Source organism: Tenrec ecaudatus, chromosome 3 (genome assembly GCF_050624435.1).
Source record: "Tenrec ecaudatus isolate mTenEca1 chromosome 3, mTenEca1.hap1, whole genome shotgun sequence".
In the NCBI taxonomy this organism is placed as follows: domain Eukaryota; kingdom Metazoa; phylum Chordata; class Mammalia; order Afrosoricida; family Tenrecidae; genus Tenrec; species Tenrec ecaudatus.
This window is the reverse complement of record NC_134532.1, coordinates 100,309,029-100,322,406: the sequence shown is the minus strand read 5'-3', so window position 1 is coordinate 100,322,406 and position 13,378 is coordinate 100,309,029. Positions and strand designations below refer to the sequence as shown.

Genomic DNA, 13,378 nt, shown 5'->3' with positions numbered 1-13,378 from the left:
ACATTTAGCCTGCGGCACTGTCTCTGGTAACCACGGGCGAAAATAGAGACACATGGCTCCGCGGCTGTATTATTTGCTCAATTGGATTATCTCTGCACAAAGAAAAGCCACAGTGCTGTCAAAGGCATTTTGCTTGCCTCCAGTCTCTGGCATCAAGGGTCAATTCACCAAAATAAAAATTGTGAAAACTGGAAACAATTCCTAACAGCCAACTGTTAAGAAAAGATTCTCTATTCAGAAAGCCAGGAAAGAAGAGCAGTTACTGAACTTGGTCTTTCAGAAAATGTCAAAATCCTACAATTAGTTTCAGTGTTTTAGAAAGGCATTTTGTTATATTACACCCTGATATCTATTCAATACAAATATTATGAGGAAAAGATAGTTCCAATTTCAATGAACCCACCTATAAAGAAATCCCTCTGCGGGTACAAAATTACTATATCATATTTGATAGGTTGTATTGGTCTTTCAAAAAGTGGTTGGCTTTCAACTTTTAGGAACATGTTTTGTTCTTTGAGGATGCCAAAAGTTCCTTTGTGACACGGTGTAAATCCAATCGCTTTGAGGTAAGGGTTAGAGAGATGCGAACACCACATCTGAAGAGGATGTGTCAAGAAACAAGTGTCGCATTTTGATATTTTTGGCTTATAAAGGTTTCTGAGATTTCATTGTCATGCTTTTAAACTTACTTGCACAGATACCCAAAAAAAAACCCTTTGCCATTGTGCACATTCCAATCCACAGAAACCCCGTTGGGCAGAGAACTAAATGCTCCACAGGGTTCCCAAGGCTGGAAGTTTTCACAGTGACAGAGGGACGTAGCGGTCTCCAGTAGATGGTTGGTTTGAACCACTAGTCTTTGGATAGCTGCCAAGCGCTTTACCATTGCACTACCAGGGTTCCTTCGAATCATAGGCAGATGGCACAGGACACCACGATTCTGAGAAAATACTCATAGGCTCATATATAAAACTTTATAGTAAACCTGTAACTGTAATTAAGCCCAATACATGCAGATTTAATAACCTGGTTACTTAGTTCCATACAACCCTAAACTATAGTGTTCAGAACTGCACACAGCACTTGGCACATACGGAGATCAATCATGGGATCTACCTATTGTTTTCTTGACAACTTGTAGCTGAGGATCATCAAAAGGGGGGAGGAGTGCATGCATGCATGAGCAATTTTTGGGAAGGGTCAGCACATGGCTAGTATTTATGAGGTAACAGGTTAAACCTGGCTCCACCCTCCAAATTCTTACCGATTTGGACTCTAGCCATCCCTCTGACCGCACCCTTTACTTCTCTGCTACACTCGATAATTCATTGCAACAGCCGCACAGAAGTCACAGACCACATTCTTGGTTATGGGGTTCATGTGGGATTAGCAGGCTACAATTCAGAAGCAGAAATGCTTAGTAGACAGTGCTTCTTTTGTCAGGACAGTCTCATCTCTGACATGCCTGTAGTCATCTCTCTCTCTGGTCTCTGGCCCTCTCATTAGACCCTTTGGCCTCTGCCCTGCACAAGGAATGTTACAAAGTTCTTTTGAGCGCTGCCAATAAATGCCAAAAGGGCACTCCACTCCAAAAGAAACTCAGCTCTAGCTGAGCAAACTTAGCTTCCCCAGTTAAGTGCCTGGACGCAGCTCACTCTACCAGCAAGCAAGGCACTCGGCTTTTTCATTCTGTAGCAAAGGAAGCCACAGCACCCCGTGTTGTGCTCTGGCGCTGCTGCCTTTGCTCTGCCTCTTCTCTGGTGTCACAGCCCTTTGTCTTCTGGGCTGTGGGGATTCAGCATACAAGCATCTCCGAGGTCCAAGAGTCTTGCTGCACTCTGGGATCCTTGCTCTGGATGGTGGTGAGATCATCTGTTCTGGCTGCTAAGATGGCAAGTGCTCATTAGATTTCCATATCCCTTACCTACATGGTCCAACCCAGACGTCTGATGAAAGTAACACAGACTACGTTATGAGCGGTATTGTGTAATTCATTGCATTACAAGTAAAATGCTCAGTCAAGGGCTCAATTTCTGCTAGACCCAATTTTAAATCAAGAGAAGATTCGTTTTAAACTGGAGGAAAAAACCTGAGTCAATCAAGAACAGAAAATATAAGGACTCCATTTTGCTGCCAGCAAAATGACCTTGCTGTTACCAAGGGATTTTTCTGGGTGAAGGTCTAAATATTTAGTATATTTTATTATATGACTTAATTCTCTTAAGAACAAAATTTTAACTTAAAGATGAGTCAAGACAAAATAACGAGGTATAAATTACCAAGGGCACATGAGGGAGGGGGGAAAGGGGAGGGAGGGGAAAAAAAGAGAGGACCTGATGCAAGGGGCTTAAGTGGAGAGCAAATGCTTTGAGAATGATTGGGGCAGGGAATGTATGGATGTGCTTTATACAATTGATGTATGTATATGTATGGATGGTGATAAGAGTTGTAATGGGTCCCTAATAAAATGTAAAAAAAGAAAAGAGGAGAAAAAAATGATTAGGGCAGGGACTGTACAGATGTGCTTTATACAATTGATGTATTTATATGTATGAACTGTGATAAGAATTGTATGAACCTCTAATAAATTGTTAAAATTAAAAAAAAGATAAAAAAATTAAAAAAAGAAAAAGAAAATGATTAGGGCAAAGAATGTACAGATGTGTTTTATACAATTGATGTATGTATATGTATGGATTGTGATAAGAGTTGTATGAGCTCCTAATAAAATGTTTTTTAATGGAATTTAAAAAAAAAAGATGAGTCAAGAGAACATTTGATATAGTCTGCTCCAACCCTTCACTTATTTTAGGTGTTGAATTTGGATCAGCAGCCACACAGATAATGCCTCAGCTAATGACTGAGTAATGCACACTGTGATTACATACCCCTGGTGGGGCGCCGACACAGGAAGTTTTAGTTGGTTGCTAGAAAACTAGAATTGAAGTAAGCTGAATTTCAACTAAATTAAATGAATTACTTGCTACAGGCTACGTGTGACCCCAACTTGCTAATCCAGCTGCCCCAAACCGATTTTCCAAACGGAACAACAGATGGTTGAACAATGAGGCAATACAGCAATTTGCAGTTATTTCAAAGTGTTTTTCTCTTGCTAAAATTATCAACATAATTGAGAAGATAATTTTCAGGGTTTTTTTTTACCCCCCTGAAAGACTTATTGTATTTTTAAAGTGTGAAACAAAGTTTACACTCTAGTGATATTTTGAGCACTATCTTTACAAAGTACTCTATTACCTTGTTTTTATTTATCTAAAGCAATGTATGATAAAAGTAACCTTGTCCTCATTTTAGAACTAAATTAATAACCCCACAATGCTTGCAAGCACCTCAAATGTATTTGTCCATGTGTTGGTTTCAACTCACTGTACACATTTAGTTGAAAACTATACCGTCTTACAAAATAGACAACTTGGCTGATGAAGCCTGAGATTAAAGATCCTTTCCCTTGCAAACTTATGTATGTAAACAACATGGCTCATACTTCAAATAGTATCAAGAACACAAAAATAAATACAGTCATTTCAGTAGACGTTGAACCTTGCAGGTGCAATAATACACAGTTTTTTCAGTTGTTCTTGACAAAGACCAGTAGTTAGTGACTCACTATGTAGCTGAGAATGACTAAAGCGCTCACTCCATGTCTTTTTGTTCTAACTCCTGAGCTGTGTCATGGGTGTTGATGAGCGCTGCGTCTATTCTGACTGAATTTCAATGGCGGTGACAGCATGATGTACAGCGCTCGGTCAATCTGCTGCACAAGGCCTCTTCAGGGTGTTGAAAAGCAAGGGTGCTACTCTGAGGACTAGCGTGCACCTGACCTGAGCCGGGCATTTTCAGTCGCCTCACGTGCTGTGAGAGCGGGACGCTGAATAAGGAAGGCTGAAGAGGAATCGATGCGTTTGAACTAGGGTGCTGGGGAGGACTACGGAAAGGACTGCAAACTGCCAAAAGGACAAACAGATCGGCTTTGGAAGAAGTACAGCCAGAATGGGCCTTGGAGGTGAGGAAGGGGAAACACTGTCTCAGGTACTTTAGGAGAGACCAGTCCCTGGAGGAAGACATCATGCTTGGTAGAGTGGAGGGGCAGTGAAAATGAGGAAACCTGACAAGATGGATGGACACCATGGATGAACCCGGGGCTCAGACAAAACAACACGCGAGGATGGCCCAGGATCAAGCAGCGTGTCATTCTGGACTTAGGGTCACTACGAGTTGGAACGTACTCCAGGCCACCTACGACAACTATCTTCACTTAACAGCTTCTGGAGAACCTGACCCCAAAAGCGTACAAACAAGCCAGTTGCCATCCAGCTAATTCTGAGGCCTGGCACGAGCATGTATTCCGGACTAGTACTGTGATACTCTTTTGGAAGTAAAGCACCAAATCTATTTTTTGAAGTATCTTTGTGTGGATTTGTACCAACCTTTCAGTGCTTAATTAGTTGTGCCACACACAGGGAATGTGAGAATTTGAATAACCTAAAAACTCAAATTCATTGCCACTGAGTCAATTCCTACTCAAGGTAACCCAACAGGACAGAGTAGAATTGTTACTGTGGATTCCCCTAGACCATAAATCTTTATAGGATTAGAAAGCTTTCGCTTTCTCCTGTAGTTTTGAACATGGAATCCGCTCTACCACGTTCATAGAGTTCCTATTCTGACTCACAGTAAGTCCACAAAGGCTTTCTGAGGCTTTGTTAATTTTTACAGGGGCAGACAGCCGTATCTTTCTCCCATGGATTGGTGGTAGGTTTGAATCACCAACCTGATGGTTTTCATTGCAACGTTTACCTGAGCGTGGCACAGGGCAATGTGAACTCTCTAAACTTCAAATTCCCTTTCACAATGCAAATGATACGTATTTTTATATGTAGGTTGTGGATAAGTACACATAGCTATTCACACACAAAGAATAAGCCAAATATATGAGTATAAGAAATACTCAATAATTGTAGCTATGATTATTGCCTTTGTAAGCCTGTCTTTATGAACGGAATGTCTTTCATGCCCAGGTCACTTCAAGCTCCATGTTTCTTCATTGTCTTGCGTGGTGAGTCTCACAACCAGTTCTTTTGTCCCTCTTGTCTAAGAATAAGCTGTCTATTAGATTATCAGCAACTCTTGTTACAAAAACAAAAATAATTAAAAAGTCCACAGGTCGGCCAACACCTTTCATAGATATTGCTTTACTTTCTGTTAATCAGAACAAGGCAAAAAACATCTAGATTCCCTTGCTCTTATATTTTATAAGTCTACTCCCTTCAAAGTGCTCTCTTGTCAATCACGCGATCACTAAATTCAGCGGTCTTTTCTCCTTCCTCAGTCTCTGCATTCAGCCTTCCGATGTCATTTAAAGGAGCCCTGGAGGCATACTGGCGTATGTCCAAGAGAGGCCGTGAAGTGCAAGGTCAGCAGTGTGAACCCACCAGCGGCTTCAGGGGAGAAAGAAGAGGCATTCTACTCCTACAAGGAGCAACATCTCGGAAACCCACAGGGGGTTCCCCCCTGTCCAGTAGGGGTGCTCGGAGTCAGCATTGACTTCAGGGCAGTGAGTCTAGTTCTTAGGAACTGAAAACTAAATTAAACCTTTCACAAAAATCATCGCAGTGACCAGAATAGCATAAACCAGGGCTACTGGGTACCCTGTCAATGAAAGGTATTATTCTTGCTCTGTACCACAGATGATGTGCCTGTCCAGGAAAGGGGAACTGACTGAATTTTTATGAGTGTCCATCTCAATAGTGACCAAATTTGGTTCAATGTCTACAGGATCATTACTGGTAGAAGCAAGTATCAGGAACAAAGCATATTTCTCTATTGCTTGCCTATATTTGGAGTTAGTGATTTTAAAAAAATCATTTCATTGGGGGCACTTCTAGCTCTTATCACAGTCCATCCATCCATCCACTGTGTCAAGCACATGTGTACAGATGTTGCCGTCATCATTCTCAAACATTTGCTTTCTACTTGAGCTCATTTCCTCCCTCTCTCCCTCCCTCCCTCATGAACTCTTGATAATTTATTAAAAAATTTTTTTGCACGTACTACACCAACTGCTATCTCCCATCACCCATTTTTCTGTTGTCCGTTCCCCTGGGAGTGGGTTATATGTCAATCACTGTGATCTGCCTCCCTTTTCTCCCCCCACCTTCCACTTACCCTCCTGGTATGGCTATTCTCATTATTGGTTTATCTCTCCTGGATTCCCTGTGTTCTGAGCTCTTCTCTGCACCAGTGTACATGCTCTGGTCTAGCTGGATTTGTAAGGAAGAATTGGGGTCATGATCGTGGGGATGGAGGTAGGGGAGCACGTATTAAATAACTGGAGGAAAGTTGTATGTTTGTCGGCGCTACACTGCACCCTGACTGGCTCGTCTCTTCCTTGTGATTTTTAAGAAGAAAGTGAATTACCGCTAAAGACTGGAGCTCTCTTGTTTCCTCCTCTGCAGCAGAAGCATGGTATGACAGAACCTGGGGGAGAATAAAGGAAACAATGGTTATATCCGACAGAACTACAATGCAAGCTTGGAGTTCTGTTGAAACTTCCTGGAGCGATGACTGGCTCCTCAGAAAGCTCAAACTCTGCTGCTTTCTTCCACCAAGCACGGGAATCTCAGCTCTAGATTCAAAGGCTTGCTTTAGAACGCAAAAGTTAGACACCCTGCATTCAAAAGAAATGTTAATAATTTCCATTCTGGTGTTGTTGATACAACATGTACATTATTTATAAGCCACAGGAGAAATAGCTATTAGCTCAAACTTGGCTGGGATTTTCTTACCTTCAATTGTTTTTTGAACCTAGCAAGGAGGCAAAAGGAACAGGTCATAGCTATTTTTGCTTGTGTATAGGAAAAGAACCACCTTTGTACAAACTACATTTTAATGTTAATATTTGCCGGGGGTGGGGATGAGTCTAGAAGAGGCTTCCATGTGAAGCCTTAAACCCTGTAGAATTCATTTCAGAAACACTGTCTGCCTGGGGTGTCACATTAACCCAGATTCATGAGTCTTTTGCACTCAAGATTCAAGAGGTGAGAAGACAGGAACTCTACCACAAACATCTCTGAAGAGTGCGGGATTCCAATGCCTTGCCTTGGGCTGACATGCTAACACATGCATACGCATACGAAGGGGAGGGAGCATTTGATAAAGAGATGGCAGGAGTGTTGATTCCAAGTCACAGTGACACGTGTGCCAGGGTAGGATGATGCTCCATAGAGGTTTTCAATGGTTGCTAACAGGGGAAGCAGATCATCAGGCCTCTTCTTTCAGGGGACCTCTGGGCACTCATCATTTACCACAAGCAGGGCCACTCTGCCTTCTGTCTCGCTCAGGCGTTGGGTGCATGTATATATTTAAAACAGATTTTCCAAAGGTGCATATTACAAGGTCTCTTGTTTAATTCTAATAGCGATGAATGTTAGATAATCAGGGTGAGGGGCCCTAGAAAGTAAATTGGAATCTAACGCGATTGGTCCATCTTGCCTTCAAAGAGTTCATGGGGAAAAAATCCATTGTCATTCAGTTTCTGTTTTCACCAAACTTTGTGAAGTGCCCTCACAGATCATGTAAGTCTTTCCAGCTCTTTGGGTGGAATGTTGACTGAGAGTCAGAGGAAAAGTTGTTCTATCCCCACTGGTCTCTCCTAGGTCAGAACAGGTTAACTAGATCAGCACAGGCCAACAGGCAACCTGTTTCACGCTTGTTCTTTGACACCTCTCTGTCCCCAGATTGATCTGTGAGGCTCTGAAACATCCACGTGATGTCAAGTGAACATTTTCAAGGCAATTAGCAATACCTTCAGGAAGGGCTTGCACCACTTGGGCAGTGTGGTCCTCCTTGGGAGAGGTCCCTGCCTGTTTCAGGTCTGTCTATCTACGGTCGAATCCACCACTGTGGAGGAGACTGGTCCACTAGCCTGCCTGCTCCTTCAGAATCCCTGGGAAGATCTTTTTAACAATCTGGTTTCCAGGTCCTACTTCAGATTTATTTCAATATGTATAAATTTCCAAGGTGAAGTTTAATTATGAGGTGAAACAATTCTATTCATTTGACTTTCCCCCCTCCCTTTTCTTGGTCTAATGCTTTAAAAATGTCTAAGATTTCCATTCCTTTTTCCCTTTGTCTTTCAGCATTTTCTCCCTGCTCCCCCCCCCCCCAAAAAAAATGCTTGCATAGAGATGAGGAGGGATAGGTAGACCATAGTATCAGGATGATTTAAGAGCGGGGCTTATTAAAGACAAGGATTGCTTTCTGCAGAAAAAGCAGAGGATGAAAGAGTAAAAAAAGGATAGCGAGAATATGGCTTGGCCACATACATGACCTTTAACAGCTTTTTCAAAGTCTTTGGGGATAATGTGCATGTTAGCATCTCTATCAACACTTATTATGAGAATAGAAGACACTGGGGCTTGTCCCATGAAAAGGTAAAAAATGCTGTGTGTTTGATTGTAGAGACCAAGGAGGCCCGTAAGCTTCAGCCTACCTCCAGGGTGACCATCTGCTTGGCCATGGCTCTCTCCACTGCTTCGTACATCTGTGTGTTCTGGATCCCCAAGCCACAAAAGATGACAAAGGCTTCCAGAAACTGTTCATCATTTCGGTTGAACGGCTTAACCTTGCCAGTATTCTCCTCCATCTTATTAACCAGTTGGCAAACCCCTATAATGGTCAGGAATAGAGAGGAAATGTTATTATTAATGATCCACAGTTTTATTTTTTTAAAAACAACTCTAAACCACAGAAGCACAAAGTTTTTCTTCCACTTTTCCATCAGGAATGCTTGACAGCTCAAAATAAGCTCTCCCCACCCCCAATTCCACACATATATGCTAGAAAAACATACGAGATGAATTCATATGAGAACCATTTTCACAGCATCCTAGACGTACGTTGCCAGTGCTCAAACATTCCCAGAGGACCATTTCCTTCCAGGCTCTGTTGCGAATTTTAGATCAGTTGAGTCCCCAAAGACGATCTGCCCTTTGGACACTAATTGGATTTTTGTATACTTGCCAAGGGAACGGTTTTGAGGTACATCAGAATTGTGAGACATACAGATTGACTTTCTTTACCGAGAAACCAGAAATTGGAAACTTAATTACCCCCTAAAAAAGTGGAATCCAGGCAACTGGCAATTCATAGAGACCCTCTCAAATTTCAAGTATGTGTCCAGGGCAGTCACATTGGCAGACAGCTTCTGATACTGCGAGTGAATGACTTAACACGGCTATGCACTTACAACTACATAACCTCAAGCCGCCGTGGCTGCTCGGAGAGAGTCAAACATGCATGGAAGATCTTATCAACAGTCTAAGAAAATTTTATTGACTTGGGTGATCTTTGGGATTCTCAGACTAGCGGTCTCTCTGAGGAGCTCGGTGAGCTAGGCTATCTCCTGGTAAAACAAAGATCTTGTTGTTCAAGTCCTTGTCCATTAGGTCTCTCAATATAAAATAGCTGACTCCCACCAGGGGCCCACTGTGGCAGAGGCTAAATGTTTTATTTGACCATTGCAAAAAGTCGACATAAGACATAATGAGTTTGGATTGAGAAAAACTAGGTACTAAATGGCAATTGCCATGGTGACTCCCATCAAAGACAAACTATGTAAGGGACACCAAACCTCAGTGGCATGGAGTTGATTCAGGGTCATCGCCACCCCATAGGGCAGTGGTTCTCACCCTTCCTCATGCTGCGACCCTTTTATACAGTTCCTCTTGGGGTGGTGACCCCCACATAAAATTATTTTTGTTGCTACTTCATCACTCTAATTCTGCTACTGTTATGAATCGGGCGACCCCTGTGACAGGTTTTAGACCCCCAAAGGGTCACAACCCACAGGTTGAGAACCGCTGCACAGGGCAAGGCAGACCTGCCCGTGGGTTTCTGACACTCACGCTACAGTAGAAAGCTGCGACTTTCTCCCATGAATCAGCTGGCTGGTGGTTTCAAAATGCTGACCTTGAAGATGGCAGCAATGTTAGCAGTCGCTTCCAGGAAGAAACATTCGGCTTTCTACTCCCATAAGCAGTTACTGTCTTGGAAACTCACAGGGGCAGTTCTACCCTGCCCGACAGGATGGACATAAGCTGTCACCAACTAGATGACATTGACTTTGTGGTATGTATGGTAAAAAGAGCCCTAGTAGTACAGTGGCTGAAGCATCCAACTATTAAATTAACCGAAAAGGCCAACCACTTGAAACTGTTAGCCACTCTGGGACAGATGTGGCTGTCTGCTCCCATACAGATTATCTAAATAAATAAAACAAAACACCAAATTTACAGCCACCGAGTCCTCTGTGACTCCTCGCAACGTTACACAGCGTTCCCGACATGTAAACCATTACGGGAACCAAGAGCCGGTCCTGCCGTTAGTAGCCCAGAGCCTAACAATACAGTTCACCCGGCACTCGTCACACACCCTTCCAGGTGATCCCTACAACAGCTTGGGAAGCTTTGTCAGCAGGGAAGATGCTTCTGGGAATTCGACTGAAGGGGGAAGGTGACTTTCAAATCACAGCATTGATTCTGTTTCCGTCAACATCCCATTCCAGAGATGGGATGTTGTAGCCAATCCCAAATTTAATCCTGGTTTTATGGTAGGGCAGGGGCTCGACCTTGCATCCTAACTATGGCTATGTCTTCTCCTTCACCCCCGCCCGTCCCCAAACCTGCACCCTTTGTCAGAGTGAGCAAGCCTTTCCTGCACTACCTCGTAGGCATGCACGCCCCCTACAATCATCCTTTGCCATCTTGATTATTTTGTTGGAAAAATATTTTATTTCTCAAGTAGTCAAACAGACAAGGGGGTTTCAAAGAGTTAGTGGGAAAAATCTACTATGCTTTTTATTTGGTTTCTAGATTTTTTGAAGCCCCGTCATAGTAAACACTGCAGATTTTAACCAGTGTTTAGAAATAGACGGTCCCTCTTTTAAAAAAAATCATTTTATTAGGGGCTCATACAACTCTTACCACAATCCATACATACATCAATTGTGTAAAGCACATTTGTACACTCATTGCCCTCATCATTCTCAAAACATTTGCTCTCCACCCTGGCATCAGCTCCTCATTTTCCCTCTCCCTCCCTGCTCCCCACTCCAACATGAACCCTTGATAATTTGTAAGTTATTATTTTGTCATATCTTGCACTGTCCGACGTCTCCCTTCACCCACTTTTCTGTTGTATGTCCCCCAGGGAGGAGGTCACATGTAGATCCTTTTAATCGGTTTTCCCTTTCTAACCCACTCTCCTTCCACCCTCCAAATACTGCTACTCTCACCACTGGTCCTGAAGGGATCATCCACCCTGGATTCTCTGTTTCCAGTTCCTATCTGTGCCAGTGTACATCCTCTGGTCTAGCCAGACTTGTAAGGTAGCACTGGGATCATGATAGTGGGGGAGGAGGAAGCATTTAGGAACTAGAGGAAAGTTGTATGATTCATTGTTGCTACATCGCACCCTGACTGGCTCGTCTCCTCCCTGAGACCCTTCTGTGAGGGGATGTCCAGTGGCCTACAAATGGGCTTTGGGTTTCCACTCCGCACTCTCACCTTCATTCACAATGATATGATTTTTTTGTTCTGATGATGCCTGATACCTGATACCTTCGACACCTCGTGATCGCACAGGCTGTTGTGCTTCTTCCATATGGGCCTTGTTGCTTCTGAGCTAGATGGCTGCTTGTTTGGTCCCTCGTTTTAAGATGATATGGGAGCTTTTTTTTACTTCTAGGATTTTATAGGCTGTTGGCATCTGAGTTAATCTAGACCCCAACTGTTATTTGGGACTATTAAATTATACATGAATAGCTAACCACTCTCTAATGATCTGAATAGTCAAACTCTCCTGCACTAACTTCATATTTATTTATCCTGAACATACAACTATTCTGGTTTTAGATTATTTTAGACTTTTGTTTCAAGTTTTCACCTATTAAAATCAGCATGCATCTTATAAATCAGCAAGCTGTCATAATTAAATTGACCTCTTTTTTCTTCCTTTTGGGATGTAAATTGGAATGCTTTTCTTCCAGTGGTATCTTAGAAGTAAAAAATAACAATAATAGACCCTGTTATTTTATATAATAAGAACATGAATATTATATATACTAAAATTGAGTCTGACTTTAGACTTTCTATCTAGTTCCACCAATGTGGCCATGATTTATTTTTTAGCACAGGCTCCATATTTTTAATTGTTATATTTGCAACATCATTTTAATTTTGGACCTAGCAGTTCTTTGCACACAGCCGATTCTTTTTACCTGCCTTTCTTCCAGATGAATTTAATAAACATTGGTCAAGAACATCCCCTCCTGGCTCCCCACAAAAGTCTTATAAGTATACATAGTAAGACATTTAATTAAGGGAGAGTTGGTGCCTTAAGAAATGGATTGTTAGCATTCAAGAATATTATGTTATTTTGCTTAAGACGGGTTTAACGTCACTTAATAGAATTTTAGCTACTTGCATGTAGGCATTATATATTTCTGGTCAAATTTATTCCTAAGTGTTTTCTACTTTTTGTTGGCATTATAAATGCCCCCCCACATGTTATCATTTATCTAAAAATTTTCTTAGCATATATCACAGTTAAATTACCTGCAGTAATTTCATAATGAGCCACTTCCAATGTTTGTTTTGTTGGACTTGTACTACATTTTTGTTTTTTAAACAAGTGTAAGGTTTGTGACAACCTTGTGACAAGCGTCTCCCAGTATCATTTTCCCAAAAGCGTGTTGCTCCCTTTATGTTTGTCATCATCCTTTGTAATGAAATTCTCTCAATACTTCAAAAATTTCCACACTAGACAACCAGCCCCCGCTCCACCAAAACAAAACCAAAAAAAACACCTCAAATCAGCTGCCTCTGTGCCAACCCTACATCTTATGGGAGCTGCCTGCTCCCATAATTCCAATGAATCATCAACTGGTGGGTTTGAACCGCTACAGGACCCCCTGGGTTCCTTTACTCAATGACAGTTCGATGCGAACACAACTTTTATATGCCCTGGGAAGCAAATATTCCATTTGTTGTGATGGTCTAGAAATGAATGTGCAGATTCTCCTGCTTGCTGCCTCTCTGAGAGCATCTGGAGCCCTGCCATGCCTCCAGCAACCTCGGAACGACATGCCTTTGCACCAACCGGCCTGTGATAGTCCTGCATGCTGCATCATTCCATCTGGCTGCATCTCCAGGCCTTGAGAATTGAGAGGGAAACTAGCCAAATCACCTGCTTAGCTTGGATCCCTCGGCCTCCACAGTCCTTAATGAAGCAACCAGCCACAGCTCTCACTCATCATGGACTCACCAACTGCCCCCACAGCCTCAGGGTTAGCGCCTGCCAG

At 42.5% G+C, this 13,378-nt stretch overlaps 1 protein-coding gene across 1 annotated transcript in view; it reads right to left on the bottom strand.

Moving 5' to 3' along the window:
* PDE5A (phosphodiesterase 5A) overlaps positions 1-13,378 on the bottom strand; it is a 130,846-nt gene that overhangs the window by 52,879 nt on the left and 64,589 nt on the right. The window contains exons 9-10 of the mRNA XM_075543866.1: positions 8,510-8,685; positions 6,436-6,495 (exon numbers count right to left, since the gene is read on the bottom strand). Coding sequence (XP_075399981.1) covers positions 6,436-6,495; positions 8,510-8,685 — 236 coding nt within the window. The remainder of the gene's footprint in view (positions 1-6,435; positions 6,496-8,509; positions 8,686-13,378) is intronic.